This window comes from Triturus cristatus, chromosome 7, assembly GCF_964204655.1.
Source record: "Triturus cristatus chromosome 7, aTriCri1.1, whole genome shotgun sequence".
Lineage (NCBI taxonomy): Eukaryota > Metazoa > Chordata > Amphibia > Caudata > Salamandridae > Triturus > Triturus cristatus.
Window position 1 is genome coordinate 352,020,943 of NC_140590.1, and position 19,878 is coordinate 352,040,820.

The 19,878-nt window shown below is 44.1% G+C and overlaps 1 protein-coding gene across 4 annotated transcripts in view; it reads left to right on the forward strand.

Moving 5' to 3' along the window:
* LOC146809647 (uncharacterized) overlaps positions 1-19,878 on the forward strand; it is a 977,933-nt gene that overhangs the window by 318,098 nt on the left and 639,957 nt on the right. For 3 of the 4 annotated variants that reach the window (XM_085616504.1, XM_085616506.1, XM_085616505.1), the window contains exon 10: positions 17,382-17,543. The exons of the other annotated variant lie outside the window; for it this stretch is intronic. In XM_085616504.1, coding sequence (XP_085472630.1) covers positions 17,382-17,543 — 162 coding nt within the window. The remainder of the gene's footprint in view (positions 1-17,381; positions 17,544-19,878) is intronic. 4 annotated transcript variants of the gene reach the window in all.

The window sequence follows — 19,878 nt, forward strand, 5'->3', positions numbered from 1 at the left end:
ACCACATGGAGAGTCTGAGACTAACTAGTGAAGCCACAAAATTATCAGTGAGCCATAACCTAATGATATCTACTTCATTTGGCATGCAACCGTACCTTCAAAAAACAGACAAAAGATACGATAGATTTGTGCTCACCCGCTTCCGTCTGAATGTTTTTCATAGGCTGGTGACTTTTCCAACTGTCAACAATTGGTCAAACGAATTATTACACTGCCCATGTGATTCCGTTTCTGAGCAAACAACAATTCATGTCATTTTATTTTGTAAATTTTATGAAGAATTGAGAAGGAAATGGTTAAAACCAATTTTTAAACTATGGGGAATTCGTCAATGTCGACCAGCATTCTTGGCTCTTCAATGTCTCGATAACGACTGCATAAACTGTAACGTTATCACTTTCTTAAAAAATCTGATTAAATGCAGAAATAGTATTGATCTAGATTTATCGTGAATAGAGCAAACTTTAGAAGAACGGTAGATATCTGTTACCAAACGTTGTTTTGGATTTATCCCCCAACGCATCCTAATAACGCAGTAGGGGGCATATGTTTCTTCTTTTTTGCTCCAAAAGCTGTAAACTCATTTTATCTTTTTTATATATGGACTTTTAAACTTGGTAATACTGTTTTGTATATCTGTTGGGTGGATTACCATTATCGTCTACACATTACATTTAAATGTTTTTTAGTGAAAATGAAATGTTCTTTTTACAATGCACATACGCACAATGTTTTTGCACACATTTGATCAAACAAAGTAATAGTTCCTAGTTAGGCTCCAGGTGAACAGAGGGACAAATAGTACCATTGATATAAAGACATAGTTCCAAACGTTGTTTTGGACTTATCCCCCAACGCATCTTAATAATGCAGTAGGGGGAGTATGTTTCATCGTTCTTGATCCACAGTTTCACCTAATTTTAACAACTTAATAATCGGGTAGATAAATTTGAAATAATGACCTGCATATTTATTAGCTGTATTATTGTCACCGCTTTTCATAACCTTGTACCGTCTATCTCTCTTTTAAAGTATTACCTTTTTGGACTCATTTGTTACTTTCTTTTTATATTTACAAACAGGAATCATGGAAATGAGTTTTCTCGGAATTATACTGTGTACATATAGGTTTTTACAAATTTTCTTTTATGTTTTATGTATTTAAAATGCTATGTTACAATGTATATGCTTTCATGGATTGAAATTAACTTTCCGAATAAAGCTTATTTTGATTTGATTTTGAGTAGTGGTCTGACTTTAGTGTTTTTTCAGGCATCGGGAAATGTTGCAGTGGTGATAGAGGTGTTGAATAGGGTAGTGAGTTCCTGGCCTATTCTTTGGTTTCCGGGGTTAAAGATGTGGTGTGGGTATAGGCTTGGGTGTCGGTATGCAAGGGTGCCTCTGAAGGTTGTCTTGTCAATGTTGAGCTTGAAGTTGTGATGTTCCATGGGGGTAGTGGTATGGTCGGTGGTTGTGGTACACTGTATGATCTCTGTGGATCGTGACTGTTCCTCCTCCCAGCTTGTTGGTGTGGTCCTTGTGAATGATTTTATATCCGTCGGGGATTGTTGTGGCAATGTCTGGGGGGATGTGGGGTTTAGCTAGGTCTCATTGAGGAAGACTATGTCGGACGCCTTCATAGTGAACGTGTGCTGAGAAAAGCGCATGCATGATGGTGTTTGGTATCATCTTCTCCAAAAATTAAAATATCATCCTGAAAGCATTAATACGTTTTAGAAGATGTTGAATTATTTGAAGAAATATAGCGGATGTGAAGGTCAGCCCAAAAGGACTGCATTGGAACATATAGGTACCTAAAGGAGTAATACATGAGGTAAATGAGCTCTAATTTCTGGTAGGCTGATAAGTTTTTAAGATTAGGGTTTTAGTCAACAATGTCTCTTGAATATCAGGATTGTTAGTACAATTGATCACCAATAAGTGAGTCGTAGAGATCTCCAAATTCACAAGTGTTAGCTAGACCTCTGAGAACAAGAACATAACTTGTTATGCTTTAATGTTTTCCTGGAACTCGACAAATACGTTTGTGACGTTCTGGGATTATATACATTTTCTCACCAAAATGGCCCTCTAGTTTCTCTAAAACAATCTGGAAAAAATCACCTTCCTCCGCTCCTTCTTCAGCAACAGTCAGGTAAATTGTCCAAAATTCTTTGTCCTGGGATAACCTGACTGTTAAGCAAAACAGGTTGTTTGCGCAGGGCGAGAACTTTTCACCTCTTATGGCGATGAAATATGATTCAAATTCTTTTACCCATGGTTTTCATGGTAGTGTAGGTTCTCCACATCATTTAGGAAAGGAGGTGGGTACGACATACTTGAAGGCATAGTGACCCAGCGCAGAAGCACTGTATGACTGGCAAGTTCACCTTGGGCACATTTCTGAGCAATGTATTCCTGAGGAACTTCAGCACTGAAATAAAGAAGATTGTTTTACTTCAATTATTATTCCAGTTTCTACTTTACAACGTGAAGGTCTAAGAGACAGAGTTTCCCAGGACTACTGGCTGGTTTACTGGCTTTGCATACGAGCCACAATATTTTTGTGACAGGCATATATTGTGGCTGTCAAAAAATATTGCAAGCTTTGCTGTTTAGGCCGATATTTTTTCGTGTGGTGGCCACAAAATTTAGCAAACCAGACCGTGATGTTCTGGGTTTCTGAAGAGAGCAGGTGCTTACCAGAGGCTGTTTCCTGTAGTAAGCATTGATATGGGTGGATAAGCTGTGCTTATTTTGAAAGATGTGCTCACTGTATAATATGAATGGAAGAGTGAATGAAGTAATGAGATTATGGGTAAGTAATGTGGTACTTCTTGAATTTCTTCAGAGACTCCCCCTGTCTATGCTCATCCACTTCCCCTGTCACTTTCCAAGTTACTTTTATTTTAGTGTGGGTTCCCTGTAAAATAATGAGCAGAGCAACATACATCACTTAACCCTGCAGATTTAGGTGATGTAATGAGGCTTATCGCTGAGCACTACAGCCTATTAGCCCATCAGGGTTAAGGGTGACATTTGGGCTCAAATAAATTCATTAAACATGATCGATTAAGTTAGGGCAAACCAGATTGCCCATGCTTCGTACTTTACAGAGTGAAGAGAGAGACAAACTCCATCAGAAGGAGCCTCAGGGATGTTTGAAGTTTACCCTGAAAATGTTGATTGAAACAGGAAAGGCCAAACACTACTGATGCAATAGAAGGGAAACCCAATGATGTCCAGGAGGCTCATGGAACAGAACGAGCTTTGGCTTATCATGCTAAAATTGAAAATAGCAGTGCTTCCTATTTTTTATTTGTTTACAGACAGTGATTACTGATGGTGACATTGATCAAGAGGCAGGCAGCCTCCATGGTGATGTGAGGATGCTAAATCTCTGGTACATGGTCTCTCCTCCACTTCAGTAACGCAATCTCACTGGGACTATCAAAAGTTACATCTTTCATCTATTATCCATTAAACAAAAAGAATACACCATCCTTTGCCTTACTTAAGAATGAAATTTAACAAGGTGGAGGAATGAGGTTAGATCTGATCTTAGCTTTGAAGCATGATTACTGCTGTCAAGAAGCAGGCTCCTCCAAGAAGGGGGGCCTTCTGCTGGGATTGAAAGGGCACCACTAAGGTAATAGATACCCCAACACCACCCTAACCCAGCTTCCCCGAATCATAGCACAAAGGGCACCATTTAAACTCATTACAGCAATCGCATGAAAAAAAGTTTTGAAACATCACCTTTTTGATATAGGTTGTTTGTATTTATGCACTGACCACCCTCTTTTATTATTGCCATTAGCATTGGCGAGCCAAGTGTGTTCACTAAAATAGCATTTTCATTAAATGGCAATGTTGTGTATGTGGTTGCATGAATTGTTTAGTGGGTGATTTGAAAAAATAAGACAAAGGGTAGGTGAATCGATAGATGAGGGAGTGCATGGATGGATTTCTAGCTCCATTACTCCTCTATTATTATTATTTATCACAGAGGTTGGCCCTATCCTATAATAAATAACGTAAAGTACTGCATCTTTTCCCCTACCGCTTCAGTATTCTCCATTCGGGTTTTCGCTTTAGATTTTCCTTGTTTCCACAGCTGTTCTGTCCTGCTCCAGTCCTCTGCTCAGCAGGTGATTGTTGATGCAGTGTTGAAAGTTGATGTAATGTGCTGTTGACTGACAAGCTGTCACTCTTTACACACTTTGTGGACTTATATGTTGTTGGAAAATTTCTTTTAACGTACCTCAATGGTGACAGTTAATGACCAACTTTCTGGAGAACACTTGTGACCTGATTACAATGGTGGTCAGACGAGCGTCCAACAGCTGTCCTTGTGGGATAGTTACCACCCAACTAATGGTCGGTGGTTCCATCCAATATATTACGATGTGACCATCCTTTAGGTGATCCTAAACATGGTGTTTGAGGCATATGAGCTGCAGATTACACACTATGCATAGATTGCCATCTGTTGTTGGGCCCGGATGTTTGCACTTGTTTTTGTCTTGGAAAGTCTTTGGAAGTCACGAGGTAGGTGACTCATCCTTTGGATCATAGTGCGCATGGGCATCGGCTCCATCCTCAGATTGTTTTTTTCCACCATCGTGCTCGGATGTGTTTCTTGCGCTCCAGTTCGGAAACGTTACCGGGTTTCTCTTTCGACGCGCAATCCTTTCCCTTTCGACAGTATTGTCTCGATCGCGATTTCCCAATCCACATGACTCTCAACTTCGAAGTCTTCGATTCCGGTTGTCGACGAAGGCCTTCGGGCCTACCTGGGCCTCATCTTCTGGCTCATGGAAAGGACGCCATTCAAAAAGTGTCCTCGATGTGGGTTGAAGTTTCCCCATACCGACCTGCATGAGGTGTGCAACCTCTGCCTCTCACCAGAGCACGAGGCCAGAGACTGTCCAGCTTGTGCCTCCATCCGCTCCAAGAAGACGGTTCGGGACCGGCGAGCTAGAAGAACCATGGCTCGCTTGTCATCGATCCCCAACGACATCTTCCAAGAGTGCGTCGATGTGCCAGAGCAGGGGCGGGTCGAGGAAGGCCTCATCAGCGCCTCTGAAGCAGATGACTCTGACGTCGAAGACATCACTCCAGCACAGACGGCCGTGAGTACAGACGTCGACCCCGACCTCAACCCCACCTTGACACCATCTAAAAAGGCTTCGGTTCCACCTTCACCTTCGGGCCCAGGTGCACACCGAGAGATTGCTTCTCATGCCCCACCTTCGGGCCTGGTAAAGAAGCCTACTAAGCCTTCAGGCGACTCGGGCTCGAGTTAGCCTACCCAAGGTGCTGAAAAACATACACCGGCACCGAAAAAGAAGTTGTCCTCTTCCTCATCCACGCCGACCTCTGCTTCGACATCCAAGCACTTGGTGTCGAAGACTTGTACTGGCTCCTCGACACCGACAACACACTCGGAGATGACCAAACAACTGCCACCGAAGGGCCCCGACTCTCACACTTCGAAGCCGAAAAAGACCGAGGAACCGAGGAAACAACAGGTTCCATCGACCAAAGACACTGTAAACCTGCACGGTTCCAAACCTAGAACCTCTGCCGAGTCGGCGCCGAAAAAGCCTACGGCACCATCACCGTCGGCACCGAAGGATCTGCCTCCCACAGAAGAACTGTTTCGCCCAGATCCTACCCAAAAAACTCTTATGAAGGATCCTCAGACTGGTCACTTAATGCTTAGCATCAAGAAGAGACCACCTGCACCGGCTCCACCACCTAAAAAGAGAGACTTTGCTACCTCTCCATTAAGGATCCCTTCTCCTCTTCCTCCTCCTCCTCCTCCTCCACCTCCTCCCCCACCACACCGCTCTCCTACACCATCACCTACTCCAGTAGATGATGATGATGATAACAGCTCAGATGGGGGAGGTGCGGATGATCAACCACTAGGGGACCCTACTCCTACTGGCTCCCCAGACCCCTGGGATGATTATAGTATCCCAGACGTCCCTTACCCCCCACAGGAGGACATCTATCCCTCCAGACCGTCCCCTCCAGAGGACAATATCGGCTTCAACGAGCTCCTCCACAGAGCTGCCCAATATCACGGGGTTGCCCTATACACTGACCCAGTGGAGGAAGATTTCCTCATGGACACTTTTGACACCACACAAAGGTCCACCTCAATTTTACCCATGCTTAAAGGGGTCATTAAGCATGCACCAGAAGTCTTTAAAGACCTGGTCAGGGCTCGAGTCATCAACCCCAGAATAGAGAAGAAGTATAAGGCTGCCCCTACTGATCCAGCCTACATTAAAGGCCCGCACCTCTAGATTCCCTTGTAGTCTCCAATGCGCGAAAGAGAGCCAATTCACAATCATCAGGTGACGCACCACCACCAGATAAGGAATCTAAACTCCTGGACGCCTCTGGCAAACGAACGGCGTCACAGGCGGCAAACATATGGCATATTGCCAATACCCAAGTGCTTTTAGCTAGGTATGACAGGGCACATTATGATGAGCTTGAGTCCATAATGCAGCACCTCCCAGACAGGTATAAAATAAGGCCAATTAACTCATACAGGAAAGTAAAACCATCACTAATACCGCCATCCGTTGTGCCTTATATGTGGCAGATACCGCCTCAAGGGCAATAAACACCAGTGTCCTTCTGCGTAGGCATGCCTGGCTACGCATTTCAGGTTTCAAACCTGAAGTCCAGAGTACCATACTCAATCAGCCATTCAATGAGCAACACCTATTTTGCCCTAATGTGGATGTATCCCTTGAAAAAATGAAGAAGGATACAGACACAGCCAAATCTATGGGAACCTTGCAGTCGCAAGCTCCCAGACGTTTCTTTCATTGCTCATCCTTCAGAAGTACCCACAGAGGCTACTCCTCAGATAGCCCCTCCACTTCATAAAAGGCTTCCACCCAATCCACCTTTACTAGAGGTTACCAAAGAGGTAGTTACAGGGGGAACAACAACAAAGGCAGAGGCAAAACCAACAACTCCCGCTCTGCCTCCACCCCCACCCAATGACTTCCCTCTACTTCCCCCAGACCATTCCACTCCAGTCAGGGGAAGACTCCAACAATTCCTTCCTGTCTGGGCTAACATCATTTCAGACAGGTGGGTGCAACAGATAATTCAATCAGGCTACTGTCTCGAACTAACATCTAACCCCCCAAACATACCACCCAAACAGCGTACAATGTCACAAGAACATTTGGTTCGAGGCATATGAGCTGTAGATATCACACTAGGATAGTATATCGCCATCTGGTGTTGGGCTCGGATGCTTGCAGGTTGTTGTTGTCTTCGGAAGAAGTCTTTGTGGTCATGAGATAAGTGACTCCTCCCTTGAATGACAGTGCGCATGGGCATCAACTCCATCGTTAGATTGTTTTTTTCCGCCATTGGGTTCGGATTCAACTTTTCCACTCCGGTTGCAAATATCAATTCCAAGCTTTTCGAAGCGCAAAACTTCACACAAAACATCGACGCACCTTCATTCTCGACATCGACTCGATTCCGGACATCGACGCGGGCCGCTGGGCCTCTCCACGCCATGAGGCCTACGGCTCATGGAAAGGACGCCTTTCAAAAAATGCCCCCAGTGTGGAGCAAAATTTCCGCACAGTGACCACCACAAAGTCTGCAACCTGTGCCTATCACCTGAACACGACGAGTCCAGCTGTCCAACCTGCGCATACTTTCGATCCAAAAAGACCATCCGAGATCGAAGGGCACGACGACACATCATGGCACAGAGAACAGCTCCGGAACCAGACGACATCTTTGATGAAGGGCCCGATGTCCCGGAAGAAGATCCTGAAAATATACAAATAATTTGCGAAGCCGACGACTCAGACGACCCCATCACTACTGGGAAACGTGTGAGTACTACTGCCCCTGCCCCAACCCTACCAAAACCAAAGGCATTGGTCAAGACTTCGCCTGCTGGCCCCAGTCGAGACCGAAAACACCCTTCAGAAGCCCCGCCTCCGGGCTCGGCTCTTAAGAAAGATAAGCCTTCCGGTAGCTCGGGACCGAGCAAACCGCATGTCATTGTCCAACCGGCACCGAAGACAAAAGACCACTCGCCACCGAAATCGACTCCAACGCCTTTGGCCCCGAAAACAGCAAGGCCAATAGATAAACCGGCAGCGAAGCTTCCCAAGCCCACAGATACACCTTCGGCTCCGAAACCGACATCGGCACCGAAACCATCATCGGTACCGAAACCAACGGCTAAGGACTCTCATACGCCTCCTAAAGCCAAACAATCCACCGATCAACCAAAACCTCAATCGGAACCAAAAAACCCGGTACCAAAGACTGTTCCTGAAGAACAAGAACTTTTTCATCCAGATCCCATCGACCCAAGGCAGAAAAAGATTTATATCAACCCCAAGACTGGACATGTCACCGCGGTGCCCTGTAAAAAATGGAAACTGGACACACCACCTGCTCCAGTTCCTGTAAACAGGAAGGACTCTGCAACATCCCCTATGCCTCCTTCATCTCCTATACTGCCTCCTATCCCACTCCCTCTGCCTACACCACCCTTACCTATACCCTCTCCATCCACAGGATGATGATGATGACCTAGGGGGTGGGGGTGACCCTAATGATCCGTTCACGGATCCAGACACCTCACCACTGGATGATTGGGCATTCCCTCTACCAGACATGCCTGACCCTCAGCCATATCCCTCAAAACCATCGCCTCCTGACGATCACCTGGGGTTTGGCCAATTATTAAATAGAGCGGCACTTTACCACAGCATCACAATGCACTCAGACGCACCAGAGGAAGACTTCCTATTAGACACTTTCGAACAATCTCAAAAGTCTGTACAAATTCTACCCATGATTAAAGGAGTCATAAAACACGCCCCCGAAGTGTTTAAAGACCCCGTTCGTGCCAGGGTTCTCAACCCAAGGATAGAGAAGAAATATAGGCCTGCCCCTGAAGATCCTAATTACATCAAAGGGCAACTCCCTTTGGATTCTGTGGTCGTTTCCAATGATAGGAAACGCGCCAACTCCCAAACCACAGGAGATACACCACCCCCAGACAAAGAATCCAAACTGTTAGAAGCCTTTGGCAAAAGAGTAGCAGCACAAGCCGCTAATCAGGCCATGGGCACACGTGCGCTTTATAAGTTTTTAATCAAATCAAATCAAATCATATTGCCATCACCCAAGCCCTACTAGCATGCTATGACAGGGCCCACTACGATCAATTAGAGACTCTCTTACAACATCTGCCAGACCAATATAAGACCCAGGCACCCAGGGAAAACTTATTTCAAACGCAGCAATTAAATATGCGCTTGACGCCGCAGACACCGCCTCTAGAGCAATTAACACAAGTGTGCTCCTTCGACGATATGTGTGGCTACGCATTTCAGGATTTAAGCCAGAGGTACAAACTACCATACTTAGTCAACCATTCAATCAGGAACAGCTCTTTGGGCCAGCAGTAGACACTGCCCATGAGAAAATGAAGAAGGACACAGAAATGGCTATGTCCATGGGAGCATTACAGTCTCTCCAACCACGTGGCTCCTTTTGGCGCTCCTTCTATAGAGGAGCCTCCAAAAATTTGGGAGCGGACACCTCCTCTACATAATAATACATAATAACAACACTCGTACCTCCCCTGCCACAAAACAGTGACTTTCCTCCACTCCCCCCAGACCATTCCACTCTGGTCAGTGGAAGACTAAAACAGTTCCTACCTGTCTGGAACTCCATCACAACAGACAAGTGGGTAAGACAAATTATCCAGTATGGTTACTGCCTAGAACTCACAACTACCCCCCCACATACCACCCAAACAGCGTTCCATGTCACCAGACCATCTTACACTCCTCAAACAAGAGGTTCTCTCATTGCTTCAAAAACACGCAATAGAACCAGTTTCCTTGGAACATCAGGGTACAGGGGTATACTCACTCGACTTCCTAATCCCCAAAAAGGACGGGACTCTAAGACCAATACTCGACCTCAGACCCCTAAATCTGTATATCAACTCAGATCATTTCCATATGATCACTCTTCAACAAGTGCTCCCACTACTGCAACAAGGCGATTTCCTTGCCACACTAGATCTCAAGGACGTCTACTTTCACATTCCCATACATCCTGCCCACAGGAAGTATTTAAGATTTGTGGTGGACGGACAACACTACCAGTTTACAGTCCTTCCATTCGGGGTAACAACCGCACCCAGAGTATTCACAAAATGCCTGGCAGTAGTAGCAGCACATCTCAGAAGGCAACAAATTCATGTCTTCCTGTATCTGGACGACTGGCTAATAAAAGCAAAGTCATTCAACAAATGTGTTCTACACACTCACCAAATCATCCAAATCCTACACAACTTGGGATTCACAATAAACGATCCCAAATCTCATCTCCAACCCTCTCACATACATCAGTATGTAGGAGCCACCATAAACACCTCCACAGCCCTAGCATATCCCAGCCCAGCCAGGATAGCCAATATACAAGCTCTTATCACAAAATTTCAAATCCAACACACTCTTCCAGCAAGAGTGTTCATGCAACTCATAGGCATGATGGCATCATGCATCTTCATTGTGCCTTATGCAAGACTTCAAATGCGTCCCTTGCAAGAATGTCTAGCATGTCAGTGGAACCAGGCTCACCGACAACTCACAGATCTGGTGTTGGTGGACAGCCGCACACATCACTCTCTGAAATGGTGGAACATAACAAACCTGTCCAAAGGGCGGCCGTTCCTAGAGCCTCTTCCACAGATAGTGCTGACAACGGACGCATCACTCACAGGATGGGGAGCCCATCTCCTCGGACACACCACTCAGGGCAAATGGACCACTCAACAGAAAGTGCTCAATATCAATTACCTGGAACTGCTAGCAGTGTTCCTAGCACTAAAATCATTCCAACTACATCTCCAGAACAAAACTATCCTCATCCGGACAGACAACATGACAGCCATGTATTACATACAAAAACAAGGAGGCACACATTCTCTCCAGCTGTCCCAGCTCGCACAGAACATTTGGAGATGGGCCATTCCTCAGAACATATACCTACTTGCAGAACACCTTCCAGGGGTTCACAATCAAATTGCTGATCTGTTAAGTCGACAAACACAACAGATCCACAAATGGGAACTACATCCCCAAGTCCTACTGCCTTTTTTCCAACAATGGGGCCAACCAGACATAGATCTGTCGCCACACACGAAAACGCAAAATGCCCAACCTTCGCCGCCAGGTTTCTCCACCTGGAGTCAAAGGGCAATGCGATAGGGATGAACTGGTCAGGCAGATTTGCGTACGCTTTTCCGCCTCTCCCACTCATTCCATTAGTGGTACACAAGCTCAGGCAACAGTCTCTCAAACTGATCCTAGTAGCTCCCACATGGGCACGCCAGCCGTGGTTCCCAACACTACTGGAACTCTCGCTAGTTCCATACCAAAAACTGCATCTCTCCCAGTCCTTATTAACCCAGAACCATGGAGAAATCAGACACCCAGATCCAGGTCAACTGAATCTGGCGATCTGGCTCCTGAAGTCCTAGAGTTCGGTTACCTCAACCTGCCACCAGACTGCATGAACATAATAAAAGAGGCCAGAAGACCTACCACTAGAGCTTGCTATGCTGCAAAATGGAAAAGATTTGCCATTTACTTCACTAACAATTATATAAACCCACTGGATACATCCATCCAGGACATCATTTGCTATTTACTACACTTGCAAAGATGTAATTTGGCATACTCATCCACCTAGCAGCATTAGCAGCCTACTTACAAAATCGACAACACTTGTCACTCTTTAGAGTACCTGCGATCAAAGCCTTCATGGAAGGACTTAAAAGGATCATTCCTCCCAGATTACCACCCTCACCAGTGTGGAATCTAAACATTGTTCTTACCAGGCTCATGGGACCCCCATTTGAATCTCTGCATAAATGCGAACTACTGTTCCTCACATGGAAAGTGGCTTTCCTTATCGCTATCACATCCCTCAGAATGGTAAGTGAAATCCAGGCTTTAACCATACAAGAACCATTCTTACAATTACACCGTAACAAAGTGGTTCTTAGGACAAATCCGAAATTCCTTCCAAAAGTCATATCTCCGTTCCATCTTAACCAATCAGTAGAGTTACCAGTGTTCTTCACAAATCCAGAGTCGGTAGCTGAAAGAGCTCTTCATACCTTAGACGTTAAAAGAGCCCTTCTTTTCTACATTGACAGAACCAATCATTCCGCAAAACAACTGTTTGTAGCTTTCTTTCCACCACATAAAGGCAACCCCATTTCCAAATCTGGGATAGCTAGGTGTATAGTTAAATGTATCCAAATATGCTACCATAAAGCTAAACGCACACTAACGGTTCCCCCTAGAGCGCATTCCACATGCAAAATAGGGGCTTCCATGGTATTCTTAGGAAACATTCCCTTAGAAGATATTTATAAGGCAGCCACATGGTCTACAACACACACCTTCACTAAACACTATTGTGTTGACGTGCAAGCAAAGCAACAAGCTTCTGTGGGACAGGCTGTCCTTAAAACTTTATTTCAAACTGCTGCAACCGATACAGGTGACCACCGCTAGGGGAGATACTGCTATATAGTCTATCCTAGTGTGTGATCTGCAGCTCATATGCCTCGAACGGAATATGCTACTTACTAGTCTGTTCCTGGCATGTAGAGCTGCAGAGCCACACATGCCCACCCACCTCCCCGGAACCTGTATCTGTTCCAGCATTGTCTTACTTAGACATCACACATGGACATCTCTCTCTTTTCTACAAACACCATCATTTCCCATCATGGCGAAAAACAATCTAACGATGGAGTTGATGCCCATGCGCACTGTCATCCAAGGGAGGAGTCACCTATCTCGCGACCACAAAGACTTCTTCCGAAGACAACAACAACCTGCAAGCATCTGAGCCCAACACCAGATGGAGATCTACTATCCTAGTGTGTGGCTCTGCAGCTCTACATGCCAAGAACAGATGCATACTGGTAAGTAGCATATTCCTTACTGCTAAAGCAGGAGGTAATCTCCCTCCTACAAAACAAAGAAGTTTACTCCCTGTATTTTCTCATACCAAAAAAGGACGGCTCTCGAAGGCCTATTCTAGACCTCAGACCCCTATACCTATACATACACTCAGACCATTTCCACATGGGCAAGTCCTTCCTCTGCTTTCACAGGGAGACTTCCTTGCTACCCTAGACCTCAAGGACACCTATTTCCACATTCCCATTCACAACGCTCACAGGAAATATCTCAGATTCGTAGTGGACGGTCAGCACTATCAATTCAAAGTACTCCCATTCGGAGTCACCACAGCACCACAAGTGTTTACCAAGTGCCTAGCCGTAGTGGCAGCACACCTAAGAAGACAGCACATACACGTCTTCCCATATCTGGACGACTGGCTCATAAAGCCAGCTACAATCAGTGTGTACAACACACTCATGCCACTCTTCAACAACTTCACGACCTGGGTTTCACAGTAAACTACGCCAAGTCCCATCTGCAACCATCCCACACACAACAATACCTCGGTGCCACAATAGACACCTCAAGAGCGCCAGCCTATCCCAGTCCTGCCAGGATAGCAAGAATGCAAACTCTCCTCACCAAATTCCAACCGCAACACTCTCTTCCAGCTCGAGTGTTCATGCAACTCATAGGGATGATGGCCTCTTGCATATTCATAGTGCCTCATGCAAGACTCCAGATGCATCCTCTCCAAGAGTGCTTAGCACGCCAATGGAGCCAGGCTCAAGGTCAGTTAACAGATCTGGTGTTGGTAGACGGTCGTACTCATCGCTCTCTGCAGTGGTGGAACACCAAAAACCTTTCCAAAGAGCGACCGTTCCTAGAGCCGATTCCTCAACTAGTTATGACGACGGACGCATCGCTCTCCGGCTAGGGAGCTCACCTACTACATCACACCATGCAGGGCAGGTGGACACCTCAACAAAAGTTACTCCACATCAACCACCTGGAGTTACTAGCCATATTCCTAGCCTTAAAAGCATTTCAAAAACACATATCAGGCAAGGCTGTCTTAGTCCACACGGACAACATGAAAGCCATGTACTACATACAAAAACAAGGCAGGACACACTCTCTGCAGCTCTCTCAGCTAGCACAGAACATATGGAGGTGGGCTATACCTCAGAACATTTTTCTCCTAGCCCAACATGTCCCAGGAGTCCAAAACACCATAGCCGATCTGTTGAGCCGTCAGACACAACAGATCCACGAGTGGGAACTTTATCCCCAAGTTCTTCAACCGTTTTTTCAAATATGGTGGCAACCACAGATAGACCTCTTCGCCACCCAAGAAAACGCCAAATGCCCAAGCTTCGCTGCCAGACATCCTCACCCATTGTCCAAAGGCAATGCAATATGGATGAACTAGCCAGGCAGATTTGCGTACGCTTTTCTGCCTCTCCCACTCATTCCACTAGTGGTGCGCAAACTACAGCAACATTCCTTGACGCTCATCCTAGTTGCTCCAACTTGGGCCAGACAACCATGGTACACCACATTGCTGGAACTCTCCGTAGTACCCCACCACAAGTTACACCTCTCTCCACGCCTCTTAACCCAGTACCATGGAGAGATCCAACACCCAGACCCAGCTCAGCTCAACCTAGCGATCTGGCTCCTGAGGTCCTAGAATTCGGTTACCTTAACCTTCCCCCTGACTGTATGAACATCATTAAAGAAGCTAGACGGCCTACCACTAGAGCATGCTATGCAGCCAAGTGGAAACGTTTTGTAATATATTGTCATAACAACAACACCAATCCCCTAGATGTGTCTATCCAACACATCATAGGCTACTTACTACACCTCCAAAGATGCAACTTAGCCTACACGTCTATTAGACTGCATCTTGCTGTCATAGCAGCATATCTACAAAATAGACAACATCTATCGCTTTTCAGAGTACCTGCCATAAAGGCCTTTATGGAGGGCCTCAAAAGAATAATTCCCCCCAGAGTACCACCTTCACCTGTGTGGAAATTAAACATCGTTCTCACAAGACTAATGGGGCCTCCATTTGAACCTTTACATAAATGTGAGCTACAATTCTTAACATGAAAACTACAAGCACTAACCATTCAGGAACCCTTTCTACAGATGCATCATAATAAAGTTGTTCTCCGACCTAATCCTAAATTCCTCCCTAAAGTCATTTCTCCCTTCCACCTCAATCAATCTGTGGAGCTGCCCGTATTCTTCTCGCAGCCACAAACAGTCTCAGAAAGAGCTCTTCACACCTTAGATGTCAAAAGAACACTGCTTTACTACATTGAGAGAACGCAACCTTTTTGTAAGACCAAACAGCTATTCGTGTCTTTCAAACCACCACACAAAGGCAACCCCATATCAAAATCTGGGATAGCTAGGTGGAGTGTCAAATGCATACAAATTTGCTACCACAAAGCAAAACATACATTATCTGTTCCTCCTAAAGCTCACTCTACACGAAAGATAGGGGCTTCAATGGCATTTTTAGGGAACATTCCCTTAGATGATACCTGCAAAGCAGCTACACGGTCTACACTGCACACATTTACAAAACACTATTGTGTAGATGTGCAAACTAAACAAAAGGCTAGTGTGGGCCAAGCTGTACTCAAAACACTATTTCAAACTACTGCAACAGATACTGGTGGTCGCCGCTAGGAGGGGATACTGCTATACAATCTATGCATATTTTGTAATCTGCAGCTCATATGCCTCGAACAGAATATGCTGCTTACCAGCATGCATCTGTTCTTGGCATGTACAGCTGCAGATCTACACACGCCCGTCCGCCTCCCCGGCTACCTTTATCTGTTCCAGTACTATCTTTTTTAGATATAGAATACATGGGCATCTTTCCTGTTTCTTACAAAACTCCCATCATTTCCCTGCTGGCGAAAAACAATCTGAGGATAGAGCCGATGCCCATGCGCACTATGATCCAAAGGAGGAGTCACCTACCTCGTGACTTCCAAAGACTTTCCAAGACAGAAACAAGTGCAAACATCCAGGCCCAACACCAGATGGCGATCTATGCATAGTGTGTAGATCTGCAGCTCTTCATGCCAAGAACAGATGCATGTGGGGTAAGTAGCATATTCCTTTTCCATTGCGGCTGATGCTCTGGTGTGGAAAAGGGCCGCAGCACAGGCCGTAATGGAAAAATGTGTGTTTTGAAACATGTGGTGCCTGGCACATGGGGCATGGATGTTTAGGGTGGCACCACAGGTGCCCCCCGGACGTCACAGCGGAGGCCCATTGAGGACGGTATGGCTTCCATGGAAAGGCTGTCGCAAAGGGATATCGTAATCCCTATGGCGGTGCTTGAGCAGGCACTGACCCTATTGTAGGGAATATGATCCGACCAACATAATGCAACGGTTGGACTACTCTGCTGGATTTCAGTGTGACCTTCTTGGACGGCCTATTAGTGGTGGTCCCACCGACATCCTAATGAGGCCCTTTGTTCAATTGATAAAACTCTTAACATTGTATCTATTTCAATCAATTTCAGAATATAAAAAATCTTCGTAATTTTATTTCATGTAGATGTTTCAAAATACTTATGTTTGCAGTCATTCTTTTTAGCTAATTTGGGAATGCCATGTATTGTTAGCTACATTTACTGAATGAAATTCTTTCAAAGTCTTCTGTGATAACCATCCTGCACTCTGACGCCTCCCAATAATATTGCATGTCTAAGAGTTGGAAAATTAGCAGACAACAGAAATTTGCCTGCGTGTCAAGTTTGTTGTCCATCTCTTGAGTCATATGGGGCATGTCTCCATCTCTTGAGTCATATGTGGTATGTCTTTGAACTGCACATGGTAGAGATTCAGCTTACAATATTAATTTACATACCACTAAAGGGGAGTGGCCGAACCTTATAAGTGGAAGAGTGTCCTGCCTGTGGTACTAAGTTCAGCAAGATCCAATGGTGAGGAAAAATGTTTTTAAAATAAAAAAATGGTGGGGGCACATTTCTATGGTTCACCAATGGCGCCAGCTGCTGGCACTTAGTCTATGGCTGCCTCTGTTCAAATTCATTGTATATTGGTTTTCATAGCACTGCTCAGATGTTTAATCTAGAGGAGCACAAATCAATTAAAAATGCAGACTACCTATTTTGGCAGTCATCTTGTCAAATATACACCTGTGAGAGCATTGCTCTGGTGCATTGTTATTGCTGCTCATTTTATTTCTGTACTGTGTGGTCTGGGTTGTTTGTGTTCATTGTTGTGAAATCATTGTGAATACTTCATTAAAATATTAAAATCAAATAGTAAAATTGGTAGCATTGCTTATGTTAAGGTTTCCACGTTGAACTGGGGTGCAGTGGATTATGCCAGTATATGCCACTGTGCAGGCGCCGCAGAACACTGAATCCGCAAAAAATAAAAACAGTCTCTAAGAATAGAATCCCCAACTACCCAGCTTCAATGTGCCATCAAACAGCCAAGCCAATCCGCAAAGGTCAGTAAGCATTTTTTGTGGATCTTTGAAGTTACTCAGAGTGTGTATTCTGCATTGTTTGTGTGCTCCAACAGTAGGAATTCTAACACAGAATTAGTGGTTGCCTCCTTGTCCCTCAGTAGTCCAAATTTGTAGGATAGCCAGGTTGGAGGTTCAGAATTATTGGAAAGGTTAGCCTATGATCTGACATTTAGATAAGAATGGGAATTTTTAAACTAGTTTTGTATTTTTCTAAAATGGTGTAGACGTACTGTGATCTATTCACAAACGTAATATTGTAGTGCATTTATTATTAACACAATAGTACTACAAAACACTATTCACAAACCTATGCACAGAAGTCTCTGCCGCCATCTCTCCTATCTGTTATGCAGAGATATCTGCCCCGACATGGGTACATGTTTTTGTAGGAAATGCGGTAGGGACGGGAGCAGTCGCTAGAAAATGGAAAATACTTAGGATTAAATAGGTGGGGTTTACTGAGGATTTAGGAGGGGTTTAGGGAGTTCCAAGGAGTGGTTTATGGAGGGACATGCACCCATCTAAAAATAAGTATGTCCATTCCTATTCACGCTTCTAGAACTAATTCAGCCAAAAAGGTTCTAAAACAGCCGTAAATGTACGCCAGGTCAGATCTGGAGTAAGTCCAGTATCACATATATGAAACCACTGGTACTGCAACACCATCCCATAGAAAAATCTATGATAATTTAATTAAATTAAAAAAATATATATAATTGTTTTTTTACAATAATATTAAATTAATTTAACTAAATTCTAAACACACATTTTAGTAATATATATATATATATATATATATATTCTCCAAGCAAAAGATGCACCGCACTCCAGAAAACTATCGTGGAAGCTTAATTTATTTTAAGCACAATTGCCGACCACCATTCACCACCCACCAACGTTTCGAACAAGAGATGTTCTTTTTCACGGTATAGTGAGTCCGTTTTTAGTTTCCCCTTAAATAGTGTTTGTTTCATTACCACCAGTGCAAAGCATTCTGGTATTGGTGGTACGTATTCGAATCACAGTTTTATACAAGGGTTTTTTTAGAGTACATTTCGTAGATAGCACTGTTAATATATTTTTAAACATGTGATAACATGATTGGATGTTATATGACAGTATGATTTACATCATATTCCCACTTGGAGACAAACATTCTCCCCTTGACCAATGATGTTAAAGGTATAGTACCTATGTTTAATCCTATTAAAGATTACATAGTTCAGGGGAAAGTGTTCATTTCACATATCGGATTTAGTATCCATTGCGTGCTCTACAGTCTACAAATGTACATGTAATTCTTCATCCCCATTTAAACCAAATGGGGTCTTTGTTTTAAAACGAATAATGAGGCGCGATTCCAATCTTCTTAATTTCATGGTACGATTGCCACCTCTTTCATGTGTAGGTACAGTTGCGATTCCAAAGTAGCGAATGTCCTCCCAATTAGTCTTATGTTGCATATGGATGTGTTTGGAGATTGCATATGTCATGTCTTTATTATGGATGGCTCTCAGATGTTCTAATATTCGTTTTTTCAACGGACAGATGGTACTTCCGATATAGCGCATTCCACATGTGCATTCAATCATATATACAACATAAGTTGTATCGCATGTTATTTTTTCAATGTTGTTGAAAGTTTTTCCTCTAAAGTCTTTGATGTTAGATATTGATTTCCCAATTTTACAAGCCTTACATTTTCCACAATGTTTGAATCCTTTTTGTTTGGCTGATAACCACGTTGTTATTTTTTTAGGTATAAAGTGGCTATTAACTAGTTTGTCTTTTAGGGAAGCAGCTTTACGATAGGTTATGTTGGGTTTTTCTCCCAGTGATTTTCCAATGTCAGGGTCTTTTTCTAGGACATTCCAATATTTTTGGAGAATTTTATGGATCTTGAAACTCTCCTTGCTGTATGTTATGATCAGTCTAGTAGTATCTTCTGTTTGTTTTTTGCTCTTATTGATGAGAGATTCTTCTCGAGAGACCGTGTTGGCCCGTGTTAGACCTTGTTGTACGTCCCTATATTTGTATCCTTTTTCCAAGAATCGTTCTTTACACTCTTCAAAGCTTTTTTCCGCCATGTCATCTGTTGAGCAGTTTCTTCTCATTCTTATGAATTCCACGTATTGAATACTTCTTATTAGACTAGTAGGATGGAAGCTTTTACCATGGAGAATGCTATTGGTGGCTGTTGGTTTGCGATATACTTTAGTTTGTATCTGCCCATTTTCAATGTATATCTGCACATCAAGATATTGGTTTGCTTTGGAACTGATGTTATAGGTGAACTTTAATCCCACTTCATTTG